The sequence below is a fragment of the Oryzias melastigma genome, linkage group LG8 (genome assembly GCF_002922805.2).
Source record: "Oryzias melastigma strain HK-1 linkage group LG8, ASM292280v2, whole genome shotgun sequence".
Taxonomy (NCBI): Eukaryota; Metazoa; Chordata; class Actinopteri; order Beloniformes; family Adrianichthyidae; genus Oryzias; species Oryzias melastigma.
In genome coordinates, this window is record NC_050519.1 from 19,373,948 (window position 1) to 19,397,819 (window position 23,872).

The window sequence follows — 23,872 nt, forward strand, 5'->3', positions numbered from 1 at the left end:
ATTTTGTCATTCTTGTTTTCATAATTAATGTAGAACTGTTAAATTGTTAAATTGTGAAACTGTTAAATTGTTTAATTCCACATTTTTTCCTTAAAAAAATGCCACATATGAATTTGCGATTAATCACGAGTTAACTCAGGACAATGCGATTAATCGCGATTAAAAAATTTAATCGCCAGACAGCTCTACTCATTATATCTTTTTCCTGTTTTGTACGGTTCAGTTACCTTTTCCTGTAGATCTTTTGACAGCTTTTTAGTTTTCCCATGACTCATGATCCAAAAATGTCAGTGCAGCACTGGATGAAGGATGCTAGGGTCTGTTAGGAGCCCAGACACTACAAAACCTTTTGTGCACACATTGATTACAGACAAACGATTCACAGGTGAGGACCGTTACCTTTAGCTGTCATTCAAACTCTTTTCCATCAGCTTGTGCGCATGTTTTCAGAACAAAGTCATCACAGTATGTAAACTTTTGATCAGGGTATTTTGGGAAGTTCCTGTTGTCATTATAGTTTAAAAAAGTTAAAGTGTTTTTTTTTATAATAAATGACTTCACCCAACTATGAGTGGAAGAAAGTTATTGTATTATCATTCATATTCTATGAAAAATGGCCAAGTAATCATAGTTTCTTCCAAGGTTTGTAAACATATTAGCACAACTGTAACTGGTTGGGATTTCCATGATGTTGATATACTCACATTTGTCACTTAGTACATTCCTTAACCCTTATTTTGCATTTTATTTAGATGTTTGTTTGAGGTCAGTGTGTTTAGTCACTCAAACCTCAAAACAATTTTAAAACTAGGCAGATGAAGGTCTGTACTGCATTGCTTATTGTAGGATATTATTTAAAGAAACACTTTTGGAATTTCTTGTTAAAAATGTATTTATCAAAACAGTGTCTTTTTTAGGTATAAGTCAAGCTTTGACTGGTTGAAAAACTGTCCAGTGTTGAGCGTTCCTTTAGAGCTTTTGTTTTCCCTTATGTAAGGCTCTAAGCACTCCTGTCTGCATATACAATAATGCTGTTTGTTTTTGGTGTTCTGTCCTTCAGTTATCATGGTTTTCTTTGTGGTTTTTGCTGTCCTTGAAACTCACTGGGATGTTTTATTGTTTTATCTTTGGTAAAGTATCATATTTGTGTATCGTATAAAGCAAGGAGCTGCCACATTGAGGCCTTTGAGGTTAATACTACAGAACTGACATTTCTTTCTATTGAGAAACATTTTGTGTCTTAGTACAATTAAAGAAAATAGAAAAACAATGTAAAAAAAACTTATTATCCATAAAACTTTAACATTTTGATTGCATTTTTCCCATATCAAAAGAAAGCATAGAAACAGAATTTGCTAGGAACTCGTTTAAGCGATGATTCATTTGTCTGTGACTCAGGAAATACTATATACATATTTAAATGACTGATCTTTAGCAGAAATTGTAATATGATTTTCTGTCACCTTTTGCTCATTCCTCATTCTGCTCTAATTTATTTCCAGGGTAACCTGGGAAAGTCAGATTTGAGGAGCAAGACTTCCAAATCCACAGGATTTCTTCTTCAGGCCATGATCTGTTTTCAGGCTGCCTGCAGGTCAGCACATGTCCAAGAAGCTGAATAACAACATGACAAATCACAGTTTTAACCACCATATTGTCTTTATTTAGTTTGAATATATTTCATTGTCATATATTTTAAATCACTCATGAACAATAGTTTTCACAACCCGTTTGATAATAAGACACTTATGTTCAGAAGCTTATTTTGTTTCAATAGATTTATTTCTTACTTGCATAAGATTTTTTTTCTAATTGGACATGGTACCCAGAGATTGTTGAAGTCTAAACATGTTTAAAAGGCTTTCATTTCCCTTAAATTCTGAGAAAATTGGTTTTATGTCTTTGTCTGGTCAATATGATTTAATCGTTGATGTGACACCAAAGACATTTCAAAATGTCGGGTTGTGAATAATCTCTCCCCAGTTAACTTATAATGTATTAAGTCAGGGGTCAGCTTAGCTTGTTAGAGTAGAATTTGAGCCATAAATGTTTCCAAAAGTTTCAGCATCAACTACAGCAGTATCCTCACAGAGTAACTCTCAGCTGTTTTGAGAAGTGAGGTGCTAAAGTCCCAACGACTGAATATGGTCTAATGAATTTATCAGCGCTGCTTGAGGAAATCGGAGTGGCACTCTTCAACTTATAGTCTTTTTCCCGTCTGCTAACGTGAACGACATATCCTGCTGTAGATCAGGGATGCAGAGCACACTGATCGTATCAGAGCACAGTTTTGACATTTCTTCATGACTACATTTAAGCTTCAATTCTGACTTTAATAAGTGTTAACCTTTTGGTTTAAACACCTCTGATTTTTTTTCAATTACAACCAGGACTAAAAAACACTTGAAACCGAATTACTGGTGAAGATGTTCTAAATGAGCAACGAGTAATGCTCTGCCCTTAAAAAAAAACATGAGACAGATGGCAAGTGACAAATCACTGCAGATAGAAACTGTCCATCCATCCATCCTCAGAACGCTGAATCTCTTTCAAGGTCACGGCTGCTGGAGCCAATTTAGCTTCTGTTAGGCAAAGGTGGGTTACACCTTGAACAGGTTGAAGGTCTGCCACAGGGCACACAATCACACACATCATCATAAGCACATACAGAGGGCGGTTTAGAATTGTTAATTAATGTTTTTTGAAAAAAAGAGTGTACGGAGAAAACTCACATGCACGAGAGAACATTCACACAGCAAGGTCCCTGCTGGGATTCAAACCAGGGTCTTCTCAGTGTGAGTGCTATTCCACCATGCAGCCAATCAGATGGAAGCTGGTCAAACCCATTTAAATGATGAGAGATAACCTTCCATTGAAGAATACATGGTAAAAATTGAACCTTATTGTGATGGATTAACAAATACATCAATAAAATATCACTAAATAAACCCAACAAATCGTCACTCAGAATGGTAAAATAAGGTAATTTTTCTGTGTTATGTTTTTCATGCCAGAAAGTGTCTAAGTCTACTCTGTTCAAAAAAGAGCTCCTGATCCTCTCAGTTCCATCATGCAGCGCAGAACAACAATCCCCCAGTGTGAATGTTAGTTTTAGTTGTGACAGAAATTCATCTTTAAACTGATAAATTGTTAGAAATTGCTGTAAGTCTGGCAACATGTGTTTTTTGCAACTCTGATAGATGTTTCTCCATGTAATACTTGAACATCTATTAATACATGATTTAGGATTCCAAATACATGGAATGTTTTCTTACTTATTCAGTTGAATATTTACAAAAACTGCAATCAATATCCATAGAAAAAATATTACAATTGTATTTGTTTCCATTCAAACCAATTTGTTGAAAGGATGAGTGAAAACCATTTTTTGAAAAGTGGATTATTTGACAACAATTTAGACAGTATCACAATATTTTTGCAATTTCCTGTTAATATTGTTAAACCTGACAGCAGGTGCCTTCTCTGTGTTCTTGAGGTCTTAAATGGGACAAATTTGGTATTTAAAACTTTCAAAACATTTCAGACTTTCAATCTGGACTGCAGAGTTAACTTTAATGTCCCCATATTTCACAGTGACATTACAGTCCATATCGGGTATCTTTGTGTAAATGTCATTGGCTTATTTATTCTCTATTCATTTAGAGATAGATTCAAACATTAACCTTTTTCACTGCCTCTGAAAGCAGCTTTTAAGCTAAATGAAAATATTTAGGTTTTTCAAGGACAAGTCCAGAGTTCTTTACTTTTCTTCTGTTTGTGTTCTCTTTTTTCACAAAATAATTCTTATTTACATTGTAAAATTATCTTTTTGAACTTTGTTTATGACATCATTTCCTCCATCTTCACACTTCTAAGTGTTAAATGTTTTGACAAAAAGGTCAAATATCTGGTTTCCTTTAAGACTGCAACTAAAAAAAAAAATTATATTTTTGAATACATTTCTCCTAATAGGAACTTCTGTGTCTCTATTTATTTATTGATAAATTATAACCTACTACTGTGTCTGTTCAAGGTTGGCTGAGGAGTGTGCGTCACAGCCTGCCCTGATGGAGAACCCATTTACAGCTCCACATAAACACAGCGATGCTCCGGACTCTGTGCAGTCTCTGTGTCGATGCCTGTTGCACTTGTGTGACTCTGTCTGGATACCTACCACTCTAGTGAGAGCTGAGCAAAATCACCAACACTCAGATGTCATTCTTTTGTTCTAGTCTTCTCCTCTGTAACTTTTAAAACCAAAGACTTCAGTGAATAGACTGTAACTAGTGTACAATGATTTCCATTCATTGTTTAGCTGTTTGTAACCAAATTAAAGAACATAGTCGAAACTTGTGTTTTCATCAGCTTCCTCGCAGACATGAAAACATTGCTATCAGTGCTTCTGCAGCAGTGGCAGCTAATGATTTCACTACTCTTTTCTGGCTCTTTTTTAATATAAAACCACTGACTCGGTTCAAAACTGTTTACAGCTTCTCCTGTGTTTTTCTCTCTTCTTTATTATGTCTCCAGAGAATGTGCGAGTTTTCACCAAATGCTGAGATACTGCAATACTTGTACTCCATCCTCTCTTTCCAGTTCTCGCTTTTTCCGACTCTCAAGGCTGTTTTTGCAAAAAAACTTGGTGAGTTGTTTAACGTTTTTATACAAAAGCAAACGCTCGATTCATTTCATATTTGAGTTTTAGGAATGACTTTAGTAGATTTACAGTTTAAATGGTTCACATTTTTACATTAGCTGCACTTTTCCATTTTCCTGGCAGTCAGTATTACAGTATAAGCCATCATAAAACAGCATTCGTGTTTATGTTTATGGGAAGCTCTAACTCAAGCTAATTTAAATTCATATATTGGCCAGAATAGATTAATAATGCTTTAAGAGAGGTACACTTTCTCTGTAAAGCTCCATTAATCATGTCAAAACTTAAATTCACAGTCACTTAACAGATTGTGCACTCTTCTACAGCACACTTAATTGCTCTTTTCTTACACTGATGTATTTTCTGGATAAAAAATCTCTGTTTGGTTCCCTGTAAAGTGATACAGAGACGCCTGCATATGTACAGATGCTGAGATAGATGTCTGCGGAGCGAATATAGAGGAAACAATTCATAATTTGCACTGGAAGTGATGAGCCTCAATTATCACAGAAAGTTGTTGCTTCGGGCGTTTGAAGACACTACTGTGGTGCCATTAAGTAGAAACCGGCGCGTTGTATTCCTGCCGCAAACGGCTGTCGGGGCAGAGCAGTTTCTCCAGGGATTGTCTCAGTCCATGTTCACTTATAGAAATGTGCCAATTGATATTTTGATGAAATAAAGAAGCGTTTGTTTACTTAGTCCAAGCTATTGTCACTCATTTTGATGGTAAAACAATTTATTTGTTTTCCTGTTTGCACTGCTTACTAACTCTTACCTTCAAAATGACCAAAAACAAGAGTTTTTATATAAAAACAAGTGAGGTCAATGAATTTGTTTACAATAAGAATGATTGTTGGAGTAAAAAACAGTGTAAGTGGTTCATAAATTGTCAAACATCCCTTTTTGCTTTCTTTTTTCTTTAAAGACCCACTCTGATCATCTTTTAATCTATTGTAAAATTGCTCTTTTAATTATTATTATGATTTTTTTACCTAAATCAAAAACCTGTGTCATTTTCTATCACATAGTTCCTGCAGAGCGGCAATAGTTAATTAGAAATGCACTTCTGAGATGTGGGCGGGACCATTTCTCCATTGCTGAGAACTCTAACTCTCCCACTAGCTTACAACCCCAACCTAATATTAGTGGTGCAACAAAAATGGTGAGCAATATTGGAACTATCCAGCCAAACAGTTTTGAACCAGATACCAGCTCAGATGAGGAATACAAAGACGTACATGGATCTATTTGTCTACAAGAGGCAGAGGCAGAGCAAGGCGATTGTGGGTCACCCGGCATATAATCAACATCACAAATAAGCTGTTTTTCAAACAACATTTTTTGTTTGCTACTGATTCATTATTTAAATAAAGAAATACAAAAAAGCTAATTTAAGTCTATTTCTCTGTATATATGTCCTCCATCATCAGAAAAGAATGCCACAAGAACATGTTAAAAACACAGAAAACACTTTTTTATCTGAGTGGGTCTTTAACTGGAGCTTATGGTAAACTTTTATATTTTACTGTTTCTTTAACGTTCATATTTGCTTCAATTATCACGCTTAGTTAGTATTTCAGAGTGTGTTGACAGCCTTGCTGTGAGCTGAACCCTGGAAGGAAGGAGCTGATTACATTTAATTTGTTAAAGTTTGCGGTCACTATAATGCTACATCATTAACATGTTGATATAAATAGTGTGGTTGTTGCCGCCCTGTTTCTCCACACCATCTAACAGGAAGTTTAACAGAAAAAAAAAAAAAGAAACAGAGGCTTCAATGGCATTTTAACCTCTGGTGCCCATAGCTGTGGCTCACATTTTAGATTATATTGTGGCTCTGTCAAAGAGTAGTAAAATGGCATAATCAAACAAGAGCGTGGGTTTTTAGAGGTTAAATAAAAGCTGTAAACGCTCCAGGTGAACTGCTAATCTAAACCAACGAGATGCCATTAGTGACTGAAGAACCCAAATATGGGGCCATGATGGGTTCAGGAAGTGGACACACTGACGAGGCAAATGGAAATGGAGCAGAAAGGGAAGCATTTATGGATCAGACTATACACACAAGTGAAACGGGCAAATACACAAACTTCAGCATCAAAAGGAGACGCTGTTAATATTAAAAAGGATGCAGACTAGCCAAAGCCAATATTTACTCAGTAAATAAATACATATAAACAAGATTCATCAAAGACAAAACTGGGAGGTCATATGTATCAGTGTCTGAATGTTCCTTTTTTGTGCTTTTCTCCTTTCGTCTAGCTTCCTCTGGTTTCATCAGGCTGTCGGTAGAACACAAAAGCCTCCTGTGTGCAGGAAACAGGTACAGCTAACTGGACACACATATACAAACTTTGTAGAAAATGTTACAGTTTAGATGTCCAGCTCTGTTTTATATATTTAATTGCCCTCTCTCTAACAGTATTTGTCAAATCCTACAATTAAACAAAGAGTGTGGCCTCTCATTCATTTGTTTGCCTGTTTTAAAAAGATTTCTGTAGTTTTATCATTTTTTTTTTATTTGCACAATTACAGTGAATGTGTTTGCTTCTTTCAGGAACCCAGATCTAAATGCATCTTGCTGTGGTTTTCTGCAGACGCTCAGCATGACTCTGATTTCCTTGTCAGACCCCCGTTTTGACTGCTACCATGGTATCTGCCTGCACATTTGTATCAACCACCAAAGCAAACGTAACGTCAGTAACAGCAAACCTACTTCCTGTTAGCATCAGAGAAAGGACTTGTGAGGCCTGTCAGAAGAGCTTCCCCAAACAGCTCTTTTTAGATCCTTCACAACCGACATTTACTAATAAAATCAAACATTTTAAATTCCACTGCCGAGGCTTTAGCTGAAGGGATCGCTCCACGGATTGTTTACACATTGAAAGTTGCTTTAAATTTTAAATCTATGCCAAAGTACCAATGTCAAGTATTATAAACGTCAGTGTACTTCACTAAAACAAAGAACCCCTTCCACTCCAAGGCCAAGTGCTTTGGTTGTTTTTGGTAAATGGTTGATGAAAAATTCAAAAACCTTAACAGTGACTTCTTTAGCAATATTACTGCCTTACAACTTAATAAAGCTCAATAGTCTTAGTGGAAACTGCTTGTTGGCATCAAGGTGAGAAGTTTAGGAAAGTAGTATGTAATGTATTCACATTCAAAGTGTGATTTAGTTTTAAAAAGTAACGATATAAGTAAGGTTAGAAATTATGATGAAAGTATTGCTTTAATTTAACAGTTATAATTAATACAGTGGCATTTGCAGGGAAATACGTTCTAAAAATAACTCGCTATAGGCAAAATTCTCAAAGTAGTCAGCTTTATTTTTTACAATTATTATAAATGTTTTAAGGCTTTAAACCCACTCAGAACAGACTTTATACATTTTTTATCAGACATGAACATTTTCACACTTTTCTTTTTTGTTAAAACTCAAAGTTCAAACCTTTGTTGAAAAATTAATGCAGTATAGTTGAATGAAACCAAAGAGCCTCAATGCAGTCTTTACTGTACAGGAAACACCACACGGATTAGATTGACTGACACTAGTCTACAGCCAGACAGGACGCAGCACAAAATTCAATATTAAAAATACATAAATAAATAAAAGGAAAATTGTATTAAAATGACGAGACTGTGAAAGGTGATCCACGCTGTAGCGAGGAAACATTGTATTGTATTTATCTTTTGTCCTGAAATTAACATAATACCTACAGCCAGGTGAGGTTCTGTCCTAAATTCTTAAGAAAGTTAACCACTGATAACATTTTAATTATAACTTTTGAGAACAATCTCTGCAATATATTTTTTTAAACTTTGAGTCACAAACCCCCAAACAAAGAAACCAAAACGGGCCACAAGAGTTATTCCTAATAGACTTATTGGATGTTGAACAAACTTTTCTTTGAAATTGTCAGATATAAAAATTGTGAATATGTATAATTTCACATGTGCTCTGTCTATAATCGTGTGTGTTTTTTATACTAGTCTCTGCTAAATGCTATATTATAAGATAATATAACCTGCTCGCAATCAACAAATGCAAAGCTCAACCAACTTTCAAATATCGAACTTAAACAGTTCCAATTGACAACTGATAGAAAGTGAAGTACATAAGAATTCAGAATAGACCAAATGAAAAGAAGCTCAATAAAAGAAAAGAAGCCGGGTCAATTAAAAAAGTCTTGTCCCATTCCAGTCTTATTATCTTATTATCAACATTTTGTACCAAACGTTTCTGGTTTTTATTGATGAGTGTGTGTTCTTTAGTTTTCACTGTCCAAAGGACACAGCAGGTGTCTGAAAATCTTATGGCTAGTTAACCCTAGTTGTGCTTTAAAGGGCTTTCCAAAGAGAAATCCATTCCGATCACCAGTGTTTGTATTTATTTGAGCTTCCACCAACTGTAACATGCCAAATGTCTTTTATACTGTCTAAATATTTCTGAAGGTTCTTCTGAGATCAATGTTTAACAGCAGTGAGTTCTTAAAGAAGATTTTTCTTCACTTCTTCTTGGTGTACTTCTATATTAAACACCTAAATGTTACTAGGCAGCAAATCAAACTAAAGCTCTGCTTATAAATCAACTCACACTTTCAGACAACCTAATGCGGAACATTGACAAACAGCAGCTGTTTGTCAATGCTCCAGGAAGCCATTCAAGGTGTTAAAATGTACACTTTAATTCTCCATTATTAAGTAACGGAAAGTGTTGACTCACAATACCGATTAATGTGTCACATGCTGTATTTCTGATGAGGATGTTATTTAAAAACAATTGAAAACTCTCTAAATAGAGAGGGTTGAGCAGTAGGCAGAATTGTGTCCCTTTTGTTAGAGTTTCTGTCCTTTACTGTATGTCCTTTTAAGCCCTCCCTCTGAGATTTAGCACAAACCTTTTATTCCTCTTCTTGCCTGAGGCCACGACTCTTTTACATTGTCTCTTGAGGTAATAGTAGCATCAGTAACTGAAGTTGTCCCTTTCATTTTTCTGGGGTTTCAAAATTACACTAGACGACACAATGACACAGGTCCCACCCCCAGACCACATAATATGGATCTGCAGATTTCCTCAAACTGTTCCTCTTTTATCAATGTGAATCCTTAACTGCACATAAAGTGGTGGAAAGAAGTATTTCTCGAGTTTCCCCCTTTTTCTTTTTACATGTTTTTATCTGTAATGTTTTAACTTGTCAAATGATAACTCCACCATAATATACATTAGAAAATAATGGCTTTCAGATGAAAAAATATTGCTGAGTAACAAAGCATCCAAGGTATTCCCTTTAACAATCCCTAGAACTGTTCTGTGAACTGATGACACAAATCAACTATAATGGTGGTAGTGTGATGGTCTGGGTTGTTTTGCTGCTTTATGACCTGGAAGGCTCGTCACGGTAAATGGAACCAAGATTTCCTTCTAGAAAAAATCCCTGAAGAAAAATGTTTTCCATCTCTTCATGACACCAAGCTAGAAAGCATTTTTGTTTTACAGTAGGACAAATATAAAAACGTGGGGTGGTCCTAGTCAAAGTCCTGACCTGAATCTGATTGAGATGCTGTTGCCAGTCCTTATAAAAGTCATGCTTACTGTGCATTCCAAATCATTATGCAGATTTTATCTAAGCATCAAAAGATATAATAATATCATAATAATAATAAACTCATGGATGATATTTTATCTTGGGGCTTTTTGAATCACTGAAATCTTTCTCAGACACCTGTTAGTTTGCCAGGTGAGCTCAATTAAAGGAAAAACTACTGAAAAGGACGTTCCACATTATGAAGCTGATCAACATTTTCAAACAATTTGGTAAAGAAAAAGGATCTGCTGAGAATGTGAAATAGTTGCATGCCTTGGACAACCTATGAAACCTCTGATATTTCACAAAAGCTTAAGCGGGATTACTGTACTATTAAGAGATTTGTGGCTGAATCAAAGCATGCACAGGAAGGTTCCTGCCATACAAATATATTGGATTAAGAGAGCAGCTGCTAGAATCCAGCTGCTGGTGGATAGCAATCAAGACCCAATAAGACTGTGACGTCAGCAAGGAGGTGGTGAAATCATAGTTTGGACCAGATTTATGGAAAGAGAACTGGTCAGCCCCTTTGGGGTCCCTGAAGGTGTGAAAGTGACCTCTGAAAAGTATGTGGAGTTTCTGACTGACCACTGTCTTTCATGGTCCAAAAAGAAGAAGCATTATTTCTGGTCCAAAATCATCTTCATGGATGACAACACACCATCTCATGCTGCAGGAATACCTCTGCATCATTGGCTGCTATAGGCATAAAGGGATATAAACTGATGGTGTGGCCGCCATCCTTCCCCGACCTCAACCCTATTGAGAACCTTTGTAGCATCCTCAAACAAAATGTTTCTGAAGGTGGAGGCAGTTCACATCCAAACAGCAGCTCTGGGAGGCTATTCTGGCATCCTGCAAAGAAATTCAAGCAGAAACTCTCCAAAACTCACAAAGTCAATGGATGCAAGAATTGTAAAGCTGCTACAAAATATTATTGTAAGATACAGACAAACATAGAGCGTACCAACACGATACAGTGTTGTGATCTGTGGTGAGTGTTGCTTTGCATGCTCTCCATTCTCCCAGTCTCCACCTGGTGCCTAGTCACTGTAATTCATCTCACTTGTGAGCGACAGTATTTACTGACAGTTCCTCAAACTCTATGTCAATTAATTGTGCCTTAGCTCACATTCTAGCATTTCATAGTTTTTAATTGTCTGTGTTTTGACCCTTTTTCTGTCCCTGGTTAAGACTAAGTCAGTCCCCTTGGTGTATCGAGTTTTTGCCTTTGGATTCCCTCTCGTTCCATGACATCTCCAGAGTTCTGCTTCTCCAGTGGGATCTCCGTCTTTGTTACTGAGAAGTTTCAGCACTCTACTGTGCAACTGTTGTTGAATTTAACTCTTGGAGATCTCCAGATAAATTAATATTCTTGTGTGTGCTTCTAGTTTGGGTTGTCCTACTCGGAACAGTAGATACAGAGATGATACAGAGTGGGTACAAACACAATACAAAGGCAAAATGTATGGGACTATACTGTACCCTTATGTGTTCCAGTATTGGGACAATACATGGACTTTACAGAGAAGGATCAGGAACAATAATGTCAGAAAACAAAGTGTACAGTGAGAGTATCGGAATGATTCAAAGAGGTAACAGACACAACACAGAGAGGGTACAAACACAACAAAAATAGAGTACAGGCAAAATAAAGACATGATACAGAAGGTACAGGTACCATATAGAGATATTACAGAGAGAGTGCAAACAATATAGAGATAATGCAAAGAGCGAACAGACATAAGACAGACGTTACAGAAGCATTTTTTATTTATTTAACCTCTATTTAACCAGGTAAACCCAATGAGATCAAGATCTCTTTTTCAAGGGTGACCTGAAGGGTGTAGCAGAAAAGGAAGCTTTTACAATTAACGCTTGTCCTCAACAGAAACTGATTGATCAGTCAGGAAAACTACTTAAATTGTGGTTTTCCATTTTAAACACTTTGTTGTTAGTATGAATGCACAGACTATATGCAGCTGTGGGCCACATGCGTGCACATACTACACAATCATTCTATACTATATGTTCTGCAAACTATGTTTTAACAGCTGCTTACCAACAGACTTTCAGATGTACACTCTGCCAACCTGGGCTAATTGTTTTTGGAAAAATGAGACTTGTTTTGCACTGCACTTTTCAGCTGTCAGGAAGTTGCATCATTTTGGTTACTAGTTTTTAAAACATGCCCAATTTTAGCTTTTTAAATAATGCTGGTGCACAGCATATATTTAGCTCACTTGCAATTTTGAATCATCAATGTCGTATACAATATATCGCAAAGAATTGTGGAACTAAATTATTATTATTTTTCTCAACAATGATGGTCCAGTTTAGACTCTTAAAATAAATATTACTTTAAGCCCTGGTCTCAAGGTTGATAAAAAAGGGCAAGGAGCTTAGCAGGATATACAAGGAATATAACATTTTTAAATGTCATTTCAGATAAAGGTTAACAGATTTCATAGAGAATAACTTAAGCTGAGATGAATACTGACCCAGAAACCAGCTGCTTTATAGAAAGAACAGAGGCTGAATAAAAAAGACAGAAAACTAAAAGAAACAAAACATCAGAGGCCAAAAAAATCATGACTAGTGTGTGTTTTATTGCAGTTTAGCCCTAATTGGCAAAGATCAGATCTTAGGGGATGTGTTATGATGGGGTGACTGCACCATGAAGGTCATGCTTGTATAAATGTTCTTTATTGTAAAGAGGAGGACCAGCACTCTACAGTCTGCTCAGCCTTCAGAGGAAAAAAAACAGATTTTTAATGGCTTTCTATGATATCCTAGTCTTGAAAAATATCTGCTTTCTGTTAAATGTCATATCTCTGCACACAATAAGAAGAATCAGAAATTGAAAAGCATATTTGAATAGTTTGTTGCTGCGTTGTTGGCAGGAATTATTTTAATATGTTTCAGACAGCTGACCTCCCCGAAACTGTCTGTCAGCATGTTTTCAGCAGTCTCAGTATATATGGAACCTGAAAATTTGCATCAGGTGATATTTTCACTTTATAACTGCATAAAACATTATCTTTCAAATCCAGGCTTCTTCTTTTCTGAATAAATCTTTAAAAAATCCATATAACCTTAACATAGGTTCTATAAAATATACTGTAATAATCCTACAATATAGATTATTACAGTGGTTTTGCATTGAGTCGTTTCAGCTTTGCTTTTTGAATGTTTTTCTTCAGACCAGAAAAGGATCTGCATTGCGCAGAAGCATCTCTCTACTCTCTATGTGTTTCAGGATTCTCTTTCTCAGCTAATGTCTGTTTTTAGAAACTCAATTTTCTCATCATGTCCTCCGTCATTCAACAACCATGTCTCAGCGACAAGAACAAACAATGAAACCGAAATATATTATTGGAAATTGTGAAATCAGCAAATGCTCCTTCATTATCTTCCCAGAGTTTGTGTAAATCACAGCCCTGTCTTGTCTTTGCTCACAAACACAGTTTATGAACATTGGTAATAAATAAGTCTCACATTGACTGTGTAGATATTCTTAGAACTACATCATTTTTTTAAGAACCTGGTATCCTATATGAACTGCAATTAAAAGACCCACTCTTCTGAAAATCATGTTCTTAGTGTTTTTAGCATGTTCTCGTGAGTAATTAAGACTAAATTTGTATTTCTAGGTATTTTTTTTATTCAAATTGTTTTGAAAATGGAGCAAAAATGCAGTTTGAAAAAGATTGTACTTGTGGCGTAGAAGCTACACTGGGTGGGTTACTATCTCCCTGCTTCTCTCCACTTTGATGGATTCACTTACAGACAAATAGATCCATATACCTCTCAGATTTCCTCATCTAAGATGGTATCTGGCTCAAAACTGTGCGGCTAGATAGTTTCAATATTTATCGCTATTTTTGTTGCACCCGTAATGTTAGGTTGAGCATGTTGATGACGGGAAGTGGGGATGGGCTTGCTCTGTGCCGATGGTCCCATCCACAACTCAGAGGTGAATTTATATTTTTAACAACATGTATTTAACAAGCAATGTTAAAAACTAACAAACAAAGACAAAACAGGAAGAAAAAAAGTGTTTCAAATCAATGAATAAACAGATGCATATGAATAAATAACACAATGTATAATCTATCCGTCCTTTCTTCCAATTTTTTCTCTCCTGCCCTCTCCTTTATGCATATGCATACATATGCATATATAACATACAGAATATTTTCCATGCATTGAGTGCATTGTCACATTTTAATTTAATAGCATAGGAATTTTTGGAGGATTCTAGAATCTCATATAATTTAAAGTTATTTGAATATTGATATATAACTCAGAGGTAAATTTCTAATGAACTACTGCTGCTCTGCAGAGACTTTTTCCTAGAAAATGACAGGATTTTTAGTTTTGGCTAAATATGGGATCGTCATAATTAAAAGACCAGTGGAAACACTTTGAAAATAGATGATTTTTTTTTATTGTTCTTTCACAGGTTTTTGGTGAGTAGAATAAACAGTGAAGTGAGAACTTTACAATCCTTTCCATTACTGTATTCCCTCTTATCCTGGAGGAAACCCATGGACTTAGTGACTGCCCACTGACTTGGTGCTCTTTCTCATCCCAGCTGCTTCACACTCCGCTCCAAAACGAGAGCTGCGAGTGGAAAGCCAAAAGGACTGTGTCATCTGTGAACTGCAGAGACAGGATTCTGAGGCTCCTAAAGCCAATCCCCATTTCGACACAAGAAAATGAGAAAAGAAAGACAGAGAGGGTGCACAGATGCCATTTATCTGTGATCATATTTAAAATAGGAATTTTCCTCCTGCTGCTTCTTCTGATTGTTACCTTTTCAGGAAATATTTGAGATTCAAAGTGTACGTAAACATATTCTATCTCTTGTGGATTTCTGTTTCATTTGACACGTATGTCGATTCACATCACCGTCTCCCTGAAGAACTTATTATCAAACTGCTCTTGTGTCTGTTTGCTCATTCCACAGATTTTGAGGAGGTGGAGAATCTGCTGGCTCGCAACCTCCCCTCTCTTTGTTGCCATCCGTCTGATTGGCCGTCTCTGTTTTGTGAATACCAAGAATCAAGGTCCGGCCAATATTGTCTGGTGATGGTGCTTTACCTTGCTCTGCAGGAAGGAGACAGGTAATATTTTAATTAGAAAACTGCCTCCAGCAAACAAAAATTGTGAACAAATTCTTGAAAATTGAAAGCAGCTTTATATTTTATCACATTTCCCATGTTTCCTGACAGTCCTTGTTATATTTCAATTAAAATCCATTTATTTCAAAATGCTCTAATTGCCAGAAACGTATTTTTCTGAGATTATATTCTGTTGAAATAAAAATTAATAAATATTTCAGGAACAACATTTCCTGATTCAAATTCTGAACACACATGCAGAGAGCTGATGTGGAAAGGTTTGGTAAGAGGAGTAAGCATATTTTGATGCAGAAGCAACGGCTGCTTTCCTTTAACAGCGCCCATTTTCACAGCAACAAAAGGTGTTCAGGAAAGCCATTTACAGCTTCTAATGGCTAAGAGCAAGGTATTAACCGTGCTGGGAACTGATAGATGAAAGTACAATGTCATCACACCTCTGGGTTTCTCAGTGCCAGCACTGGTATCCAGCAGACAGAGCCACAAATCTGGGCTCCAGTTTAGTCTGCTTTTAGGCTTTATTGCAGCTCTGGAGTCTGCAGTTATCCGTGCTGATTAATGGAGGGGAGCCTTTGCAAATGTTGTTGCTATCACATAAACTTAGAGGATTAATACTAGTCGAGGTGTAATCAATTTCTTTCCAACACATCCTGTTGACTATCTTTTTAAATTAGAAAGTTTGGATCTGCATTATTTCAGAAGTAAAAGACTTCAACAAGTCCTGGAAAACATTCTGAGACACCACAGACATGAAGAAAAGACACATAGAACAGATTATTGGTTCAAGTAATGGACAGTTGTTAGAAGGGAATTTAGGAAATCTACTAGGGTGTGATTCTGGCAATGCGGTACGTAACGCGATACATGTTTCACGATGGGATATTTATCTGAATATATCCCAAGACTGTACCTGAGCGATTTTTCACAATTTTCTTTAAAGAGTATGACTTAGAAAAAAAATCGACCTGAATATTAGTGCACTTTTCATGTTAATAAAGTGGTAAGAAATCATGTTTTTAATTAACGAACAGCAATGCAACTGTATCTCATATAAAAGGTGCTTTCACCCAAGCAAATTCATGCTTTCTGTTGGTAAATTAAAAAAATATGTGTTCTTAAAAGAAATATTTAATATTCCCTGATTTCCACAATAAAATGTTTTTTTCAAAATAAGAAAAAAAAAACAGAATGAATGTACCTTAACCAATAAGGTTCCAAAGGTATAAGCACCTTCCGGGTTTAAATAGAAAACAAAATTAGGACATTAAGCTACGTTTGCTCATAAATAATTAATTAATTACCGTCTTGTCAACATTTTAAATCGATACAAGTATCGCCAATTGAAATATCGTGATATATCGCTGAACCAATTTTTCCCTACACCCCTAATATCTACTATGGAAGGAGACAATTACAAAATAATGGACAGTACTACAAAAGCAGAATCTGTTGTAAGGTGAGACTCTAACTGTTGATAAATTGTCGAATCATTTGTAGAGGTCATCGCCTCTAAACAGTGCAGGTTATTTTATGACTTGAAAATGTTTTTTTTTCTCTGGATCTGTTAAGTTCCTCCCTGCTGATCTGATTAATAGTAATCTGTATTAAGTTTGAAACCAGCAGTTTCTTTCTGTCACCACGGCTTTCTTCCGGCTTCAACTCTGCTAATAGTGGGTTGTCAAATGCATATTTTATACCCTCAAAGGTGCACTTTGCTAGTCCCCCTGCAACGTCCGATTTGCCCCTCTTGACTTTGGGATAAAAGCTTCTCGCTGCGTTGGAGCCGTCTCAGCGGGATTAAGAAAAATGTGCTCAGAGGTTTGCACATTTTTGTCCGCTGAGGGTGTTTGAGCTCAGGAACGGCGCCGGCGAATAGGTTCATTGTGTCATTTCTTTTTCCTAGAGACTGAAATGCTCTTGTTTCTGTTCGCTTTGCATGATGAGTTTGATCGCTTTGTTTTAGGGTCATTTTTTTGTTTGTTTAAAAGTAGTGACATGTTTGTGTGCTTTTCAGGCTTCTGCCTGACCAGACTGTGTTCTCCAGCGTGTTGTGGCTGCTGCAGTCCGTGCAGGAGCAGGGCGGCCTCATGCCTCGCTTGGTTCTCCGCTCTGCCCTCTATCTGTTGGCAGTCACACAGGACAAGAGCCCTACTCTCGACAGGGTACAGCTGAAAGAAAAATGTGGATTTTATTTGCTTAAAATTTCAATTAAACTCTGCTTTGTCTCATAATTGTCAGGATCAAAAAACCTTTGTTGATTTATATTACAGTTTTAGGATAATCAAATGCATTTGCACCTTAAAAGTATAGTTTCAATAGTTCATTTTATTTCTATTCACTGAATTTATCATATAATAAGAAAAACATGAAATGATTTGACATTCTTTGAGACAGATTAACTTCAAGTGTTTTTTCATTCATGTCTCAAACAGAAAATGTTTTGTTCTTTTCCTCTGTGATTGTTTTTACTCTCAAACCTTTAAAAGTCACGAAACTCAGAGATTCAAAGCTTGTCCTCAAATGATCCTGAAATGCAAACATGTTTTATAATTCTTTACTTTATGCTTATTACGTCTCTTTTTTTGTTATTTTTTCCAGCGCTGAGCAGGACAACAAAGATTATTTGTAAACAATAATACGTCTTTAAACCCAGCCTCTTTGAACATGCTTTTTTGCCAAATAAAACATTGTATTGAGAAAAAGACTAAGAGAAAAAATGAAGGTGTCTGTTTAAGTAAAGATAAGGGAATCGAACATTTAAACCGTGGACAAGATTCTAATCCACTGCAAACTTTGTTGTGATTACTCCTCACAAAGCTGTTCTTCATCTTTGTTTTACTTTTCTTTTCCTCCTGAGGTGGCTTTGAACAACATCAGTAAAGCGCTCTCCTCCCAAAGCTTCCGATCTCTCTACTTTCACCATCCTGCGCTCCTCCACTTCATCTGTGGCTACAACCAACTGGCAGAAAAGTTCGGGGCTCTGGTTTTGGGACTGTGGCTGACCGAACAAACACATCACACTGAAGAAGAGCAGGGATCAGTAAACACAAAGATTTGACTAATTTCACAAGAATTTAGGCTCTCTGAAATGTCTTTGGCTTTTTCTTTAGAAGTTTGAAGTGATGTAGAGCTAGTTGGATTTCACTCTTTCTTGCAGGTCGTCATGCAGAAGAAAGGTGAAGACCAAGAACAGCCTGAAGAGGGACGACGGGTTCAGCATCCTGACACAGAAACCAAGGAGCTTCTGGCTCTTGTCCAGAAGTTTCCAAATGTAACATTGATCCTGTTGGTACGACCTCAAACTTAAGTTTAGGCTGAAGAGACACAAGAGCTGCCAGATATTTAAAGTTCAAAATGTGTTTTTAAAAGACTTACAACCTGCTAAATTACTGTTCTAGGACATGGTGAGCAGCAGAGAGGCTCCCCTCTTGGAGCGCGCTTTGGGCGTCCTGGAGTTTATTCTGCAGCACCGACAGGAGAGAACGGCAGAGCTGTGTTTGAAACTCGGTCCTGCCCTCCTCCAGGCATTACAGCAAATCAGCGTGGAGAGCATGAGCCAGGGTCAAGGCTCCAACGCACAAGGTACCGAATGGATTCAGTGGTTCCCAACCTTTCACAGGCCACAGACCAGCAAACAATTTTTTCACTGACCAGCTTGTAAAAGGCAGAAGTAGGTTTCCGTAGATTCCAGGTTCCCTTAATTTTTGAGGGTAATTCTTATCTTCACTCTCTGTAAAATATCTGCAACGTGTTGCATTGGCTATGCCTGAATTCCTTCACTACAACAGAACGTTCACCATATTTCAGTGCTGTCCAAATCTACAATTCCAAAATCGATCGCCCTAGAAATTTTCTAGAAGTCCCTGCAAATAAACTAGAGTGTCAATGCTCACTAGATTGGAGAATATAGACCTCTATGTGTTCTGTTTGAACCATTTTTGCAAAAAAAAATGTAAATACTTAAACTAAATATTATTTTTTAAATAAATCAATGTTTTCATCATCAGATTTATGGATCCATAAATAAACCTTGTAAAATGCTCACATTGATTAGATTTTCACTTTGTGAAATCAGTGACATCATTTAAAAAATAAAAAAAGTAGGGAGCATGGTGTCCGAATTGATTTTAAAATCCAGGGCACTAGATAGTCCTGCACTATATTGTTTAGTAGCAGTTAGGGGTTAGGAAGGGAATTCGGACAGCCTTAATTTGTACACTAGATTTTGGATAGGAACCATTAAAATGTGATATAGATTTTCCCATAATTGTCAAGGTGGAAACAAAAAAATCACATGCCATCTTCAGCCTATATCTGACTTTTAGAAATACAAGTACAAAAAAATAAAAGGGCAACTAGTATGTCCTACATATATTTATACACGTGAATCCACCTTTGAGTAACTTTATTAACAGCATCCTGGTAACATTAGACAGACGATTAATTAATATTATGTATTATTAATATGGTCTGTCGGAAGACTGTTAATTAATCCATATTTGGAGTAAAGATTCCTGGTTTTCCTTTAAGGCTCTTGTTAAATCACTGACTTTTTTCTGCAAAAAGAAACTTTCCAAATACATTTATTCTTTAGTTTTTTTGTTAACTTTATTAGCTTGAGGTATTTTAATTTAGTGGTTGGTGAAGCGGCTTTAAAAAAAGTCGTAGATGGATTTTTGACATGTGACCGAGAGACTTGAAAGGACATCAAGAATGATTTGGATTCGGTGGAGAGAATCCAGTAGTTTTCCAAAATAAAACTTCCCTCAGAATCAGAATATAAGTAAAAAAGAAAAAAAAAGAATAGGTTGATTTATTTTTCTTTGTAGTCCGAAACCAACTGTACCAGTGTGCAATCCAGTGGTTGGGGACCACTGATCTAGAGAAAGTAACCATAACACTAGAAGACCTAGAAAGTGAAACCTCTTGACATCAAGGTTATATAAACTATTGCTTGTTTTTATACTGCATTTTTCATTGATTGGGATCCAAAACCTTTTTCTTCAGTTTTATCGGTTTATACATGTTTGTTTGTTGAAATAATATCTTCCTCACTCTTTCTAATATATCCTGGATATAACTCATCAACTGAGTAAATGCTGTAAGCTCAGGTCAGTCTGCTAGATTCTTCTCACAAGTGTTTTCTATCTTCCTCCTTTTCGGTTCTGCAGTGCTCCAGTGAACTCAGTTTAAGTCTCCTCTGGTTGAAGCTAGATTGAGATGAGCAGGCATTTCCCTGAGCACTTGTTACTCTGGATTAATGTTAGAGGGGAAAGAGCCCCATTAATTCTTCATTAAATGAGTCTACCCAACATTCTCTGACAGTGCAAGCTGTGCAGGGGGAGATAATTTTTTAATTAGGCTGCACCAGTATATTGATGATATGTTTTACTAATTATATATATATATATATATATATATATATTTTTTTTTTTCTAAAATTTTAGTACCAATCAGAAGGAATTTGATTGTTGGTGTATGATAATGTTCTTCTAGTAATGTCAGATGGAGGGGATTGACTTTATGTTTCTGGGATTTAAATACTCCAGAGTTATCAATCATCAGACTGAAGATTTGTGTTTTTTCTGATAAGAAGCCGTTTGTTCAAGTGAAGTAGTGATAAAGGATAATTGCATTTCAAGTTCCCATAAAGCAAATGAGTGTAGAAGTTGCAGTAATTATCATTAATGCAAGGCTCCTGTATTTTTCCAGAAAGTAACAGAATCATTTATGGTTGGAGGGAGTCCTGTGCCGTGAATACTAAAAAGATCAGGAGGACAAACAGTGACAAGAAAGTTTTAGTTATTTAGTAAAGATTTCATTTATTTTGTTGTAGTTAAATGCATTTAATTATGCTGTAAAGGGCCTTGTGTAAAGTTGTTATCCAGATGTTGTTATGATGGCTGTAAATGTGAGCAGGTTAATGAGAGGCGCTAAAGGGCACCTCACCAGTGCGGCAGCTGGGGATTCAGGAAGTGTTGCTGTGGTTAGCCTCAGCCTGCTCTCTGCTCATCTCAGCTCCTGGGGGCATTCGACTGTTATCCCACACATGTTCCACTTTAGCTCAGAGTCATTTGCATTAATATATGCTCTATATTAGATCCAATGTGGTGCTATCCCAAGGGGAGGGATTTTAATGATATGGAGTGCAGTGGTGAAAGATGACTTCTCTCCCTCCTCTTCATCCAGTCTGGTTTTTTTGTGTGTCCTTCATCTCCTTTCACCTCCTCTTCCTCTTCACGCTTGCTCTCCTCTTTCTGACCCAGAATATTGTTATTGAAAGTGTGAAGGAGAACACGCCGTGCTTACTTTACTCGCCTCTTTTCTTTGAACGCCGGCCACGTCTTAGTGACCAACCAGAGCTTCATTATGTTCACAAGTGAATTCACCGCACTCTCCCTTGTTAAGGCAAATGTTCTCCACCTGAGGGGTGTTAGTTTGAACCGTGTCCTCTGTTTTGGCTCCACTGACAAGTGCTAAGGGAACATCTTGTCTTGATCTTGGTAATGAGTTTATGCTAATTTTGGATGAGTGCAGGCGGTCTCTTAGCTACGCCAGTCCCTCATCTTCCTCTCACATCCACACTTTGACTTCTTCTCTTTTTTGTGCTTTTCTTTTTGCATGTTTGTGCAGCTGTTAGCTCACTTCCTGTGCTGCTGAAGCTGCTGTGTGCGACTCTGACCGCCGACCCGCCTTCACCTCCCCTGTACGCCAACATGGAAGAAATACACTTCAAGCTGCTTTACCACGGTGAGGCCAAAAGGTGCTGCCGACAGCTGTCTTCCTCCCAGCATGCATCTGCAAAACCTACTGCATCATGGGAAAACAGACATTTTACACAGAAAATGCTACATCATAACAGATTTGCAACTAATTTTCTGGTTTCCGTCATGCATGGAGACAGTGCATTTAATACTGAAAGGCAATAAGTAAATCTTCAGGAATTATTTTCTCCCAGTGGTTTGATCTCTTTCTTTGTGTGTGAAGGCCTAGCTCGTTTTAATTTGTTATCATCATTTCCACTCTCCAGACCAGAAGTTTGGTGTAGAATTTCTCTGGTTTCATTTGCATGCTATAATTAGTCTTACAATGACTGGTCTTGTTTGTTTGATTTTGTTTGATTTCAGCCTCTGTGTTGAAGAATGTGTGTTTTGGTAATTATTCTTTAGGGAATTTTGAAAATTAAACTTCCCTCAAACTGCCACACATCCAGGTAAAGACAGGCCTTGTTTTTCTGCATTTAATCTAAAACCATGTCTGATTGTCTGTTTCTCTAGAGATAAATACTGAGTTACCAGATACCATTTATCAGTTACTCTGGGGTTTGGTTCTCTGGATGCGCTGGTCCCTCTCTTTTCCTGAATGATGTGACGTCTCCAGCATCACTGACATTTCAGTGATACTTGTGTGGCGTTGAAGCCAAATGTCCAAACCACTTCAACCATGGTCTCTTAAGTTCCTCCTGGATGTCTGAACTTTATTGTTCCCGCCCCCTCTCTAAAGCCTTAGTCACATACACTCTCAGAGAATTGACCTGTAAGAGTGCGTTGGGTTTGGGTTTCCCGTGTCCATAGAGCGTCGTTGACAATAGCAGTCGCATCCTAAGGTGAACCCAAATGTATTTTGCAGTTCCCTTGAGACTCATAAGGGACCAATATTATTTGAAACTCAAATAAAACAACTTGAAAAAAATATTGGTGTTTGGCTAAAAAAAATGTGTCTGAAACTTTTTGCTATTCTAAAATAAACTAAATTATTTTCATCTTCAATTGTTCTATTTTTTGTGTTTCAAAGCTCAAAATTTAAGTTTCAAAAATATTTTTTAAATGTAAAACGTTTTTTCACTTTCAACTCTTTTTTTCAGTTTCGAATCAGAAAATTTCAGGTTTCAAACTGTGGGTCCCATTATGGCACGTGGAGGCAGGTCTAACACTAAGAATCAAACAAAACTGATGAGGGTTGTAACTTCAGTCCCAGAGCATTCACTGACTCTGAGAACTTGGGTAATTAGGGTCAGTTGGGGTCAATTAGGGTCTTTAGCCAAACACTTTTCAAGTAGTTTTATTTGGGTTTCAAATAATATTGGCCTCAATTTGACTCCATACATACGACCACCTCAAGGGGCGTCATAAAAAATGAAACAGACGAATGACGTCTGTGTGGTAAGTGTATCGTGAAGTATTCGTGAGGATAATGTAAGATACATGCACGTTTGACATACAACATGGTACCTTTATCCCAAACCCTAGTTGTTACTATGATGCAGGAACTGGTTCCTTACTGACGAAATGCAAATGCTGCACGCACGGAGTGTGCAGGATATACATCAGTGCCCTTAGGATGCCCACACAAATCACACTCTGATTGGCTAATTTCCAACACGAAAAAACCACACACTTACTACATGAACAGCACTCATGGACCTGTTGTGGTGTCCACTGGATATGGGGTTGACAAGACGAAAAAAAGGTAACGCTTTATATTAA

The 23,872-nt window shown here is 36.8% G+C and overlaps 1 protein-coding gene and 1 long non-coding RNA gene across 6 annotated transcripts in view; one reads left to right on the forward strand and one right to left on the reverse strand.

The window, feature by feature from the left end:
* Positions 1-442, reverse strand: part of LOC118599081 — an 8,582-nt gene extending 8,140 nt beyond the window's left edge. The window contains exon 1 of the long non-coding RNA XR_004948361.1: positions 228-442. This is a non-coding gene — a long non-coding RNA (uncharacterized LOC118599081). The remainder of the gene's footprint in view (positions 1-227) is intronic.
* The window catches only part of LOC112146933 (meiosis inhibitor protein 1), an 80,619-nt gene that overhangs the window by 26,058 nt on the left and 30,689 nt on the right, over positions 1-23,872 (forward strand). For all 5 annotated transcript variants that reach the window (XM_024273010.2, XM_024273011.2, XM_036213353.1 and 2 more), the window contains exons 14-24: positions 1,503-1,594; positions 4,034-4,181; positions 4,531-4,642; positions 6,920-6,980; positions 7,215-7,309; positions 15,215-15,371; positions 17,401-17,548; positions 18,244-18,426; positions 18,544-18,675; positions 18,785-18,968; positions 22,020-22,136. In XM_024273010.2, the coding sequence (XP_024128778.1) occupies positions 1,503-1,594; positions 4,034-4,181; positions 4,531-4,642; positions 6,920-6,980; positions 7,215-7,309; positions 15,215-15,371; positions 17,401-17,548; positions 18,244-18,426; positions 18,544-18,675; positions 18,785-18,968; positions 22,020-22,136 (1,429 nt within the window). The remainder of the gene's footprint in view (positions 1-1,502; positions 1,595-4,033; positions 4,182-4,530; positions 4,643-6,919; positions 6,981-7,214; positions 7,310-15,214; positions 15,372-17,400; positions 17,549-18,243; positions 18,427-18,543; positions 18,676-18,784; positions 18,969-22,019; positions 22,137-23,872) is intronic.